The sequence below is a fragment of the Nicotiana tabacum genome, chromosome 24 (genome assembly GCF_000715075.1).
Source record: "Nicotiana tabacum cultivar K326 chromosome 24, ASM71507v2, whole genome shotgun sequence".
Taxonomy (NCBI): domain Eukaryota; kingdom Viridiplantae; phylum Streptophyta; class Magnoliopsida; order Solanales; family Solanaceae; genus Nicotiana; species Nicotiana tabacum.
In genome coordinates this window covers 103,043,268-103,045,045 of record NC_134103.1, presented here as the reverse complement: position 1 = coordinate 103,045,045, position 1,778 = coordinate 103,043,268, and the positions used below count along the sequence as shown (strand labels likewise).

Here is a 1,778-nt window from a genome sequence, read left to right as displayed (position 1 = left end):
CATCCTATAAATAGAGAGTTTGTGTATCGCATTGTATACACTTAAAAAATACTTAGATGAAATAAGAATTTTTTTTCTTATTCTCTTATTCTATTACTTTACTTATCTTATTGTTTCATATTATTACTTTGAGCTTGATTTCTTAAAGTAAAATATTTATAGACATTCAATAAAATTTTAAATAAGTATACAAAGTATAGACAAAAATTAATTATTGAGTTCATATAAACTTGTATCTCATACAGTCATACTATAGATCCGCCCGATATTTATACTCGACCAATACTCTGTAAATAGTTACCCTTACATACTCGACCAATACTCAGTAAATAGTTACCCTTACATGCGCCCGATATTTACATTAGACCAGCTAAATTAACTTTATCTGTTAAAAAATTAAAGTTAAGCTGGGCTTACTTAACTAAGTGATAAATACGTAGTGCGTGCCAAAAAAAAGAATTTCCTTAGGTAAATGATTTACTTTTACGAAATGTTTTTTAGCCGTACACTGTATTTGTGACTCATTTTGTAAACACCGATAAGTTTTTACCAGGTTCCTCTTTCTTTAAGAAAATCAACAAACAAAACATCATAATCAAATATTAATTCATTAAACAGTGTATCCCAAGTTAACACTTAACAACCCCAGCTAAAACTATGAACAGATGAGATTTTCCGGTTTTACCCCTCGCCTAACTACAAAGGTAAAATTACAAGAAAGGGCCTAGTAATCTAGTACAATACTACTGCATTACATTCCTGATTCAAGGGTAGGAAAGCCAGAAAAAGAGTTAAATCCAAACACACCCGAACTACCGTCAACAATCACCGCAGACGGCGAATGTGCGGCGGAGAGAGTCCCCGCCGGTGGTTGAGCCATAAACGATGAAGTGGGGTCCAGTAAAAAAGCTGATGTATCAAGAGTAGGCAAGCAGCTAACTTGCTGAACCCGGTCAACCGGTCGTCTCGGCTCCGGCTTCAAAATAGAAGCAACCGTCACGTGTCCGTTTCCTCCCATTCTCACTCCGGTCACCTGCTGTACCATCTGCCGGAAACTATCAACGTCAGCCGTTATGTACGTCGTCGACGCGCGCTTGGACGCGCGTGTCTTCCGTTTAACAATCTTCTTGCTCACCCCACCGGCGTTGTTGCTCCGCCGCTTCGACACGGCGGTTTCGTTCTCCGTCGACCCGCCGGAAACCGTCGGCCCTGAGGCAGCACTCGGGGTCTGAAACGACGTCGTTAACGTTGGCATAATCATCTCAGTTTCTGGGTTTGAAAAGGATTTTTGAAGCACTTTCGTTAAAGTTTCAGTTTCTTTAACGAACATGTCCTGAAACCATGCATCGTTAAATGTAGAACGAAAACCCCATGGCTCCATCGTCAACAAATTATCAGAAGACGCCATTTTTTTCTCCAAATTTTTGCTAAAAAAGTGTTGAAATTAACGAAATGGACTTTTTTTAAAGCTCAAAATGGTCTATAACATTAGGTGTGAAAAGAGTGAAGATTTTTTGGGATGAAGGGAAGGGAAAGAGATGTTAGAGAGGAGATATGTGAGGAGGAGAAAGGGGAATATATAGAAAGGAAGAAACCGCGTTTTCTGGTGACACGCGTCAGCAGATATGTACGGAACAGTAATGACTCAATCAAGACTACAAATTGTTAAAACTATGGTTTAACATAGAATTTTGTTTTGACTGTAGAGTGAAGGAAAAGAAGCAAAGGTTTTATTCCTTTTTTCCTCTTCTGTATTTTTTTATTTCCTATGTAAATAA

The 1,778-nt window shown here is 38.1% G+C and overlaps 1 protein-coding gene across 1 annotated transcript; it reads right to left on the bottom strand.

Moving 5' to 3' along the window:
* Positions 1-592: 592 nt before the first annotated feature.
* Positions 593-1,560, bottom strand: LOC107820476 (calmodulin-binding protein 25). The gene has a single exon (XM_016646765.2). It carries the CDS (start codon positions 1,406-1,408, stop codon positions 752-754), a length of 657 nt encoding a protein of 218 aa, XP_016502251.1. The 5' UTR covers positions 1,409-1,560; the 3' UTR covers positions 593-751.
* Between the last annotated feature and the right edge of the window lie 218 nt (positions 1,561-1,778).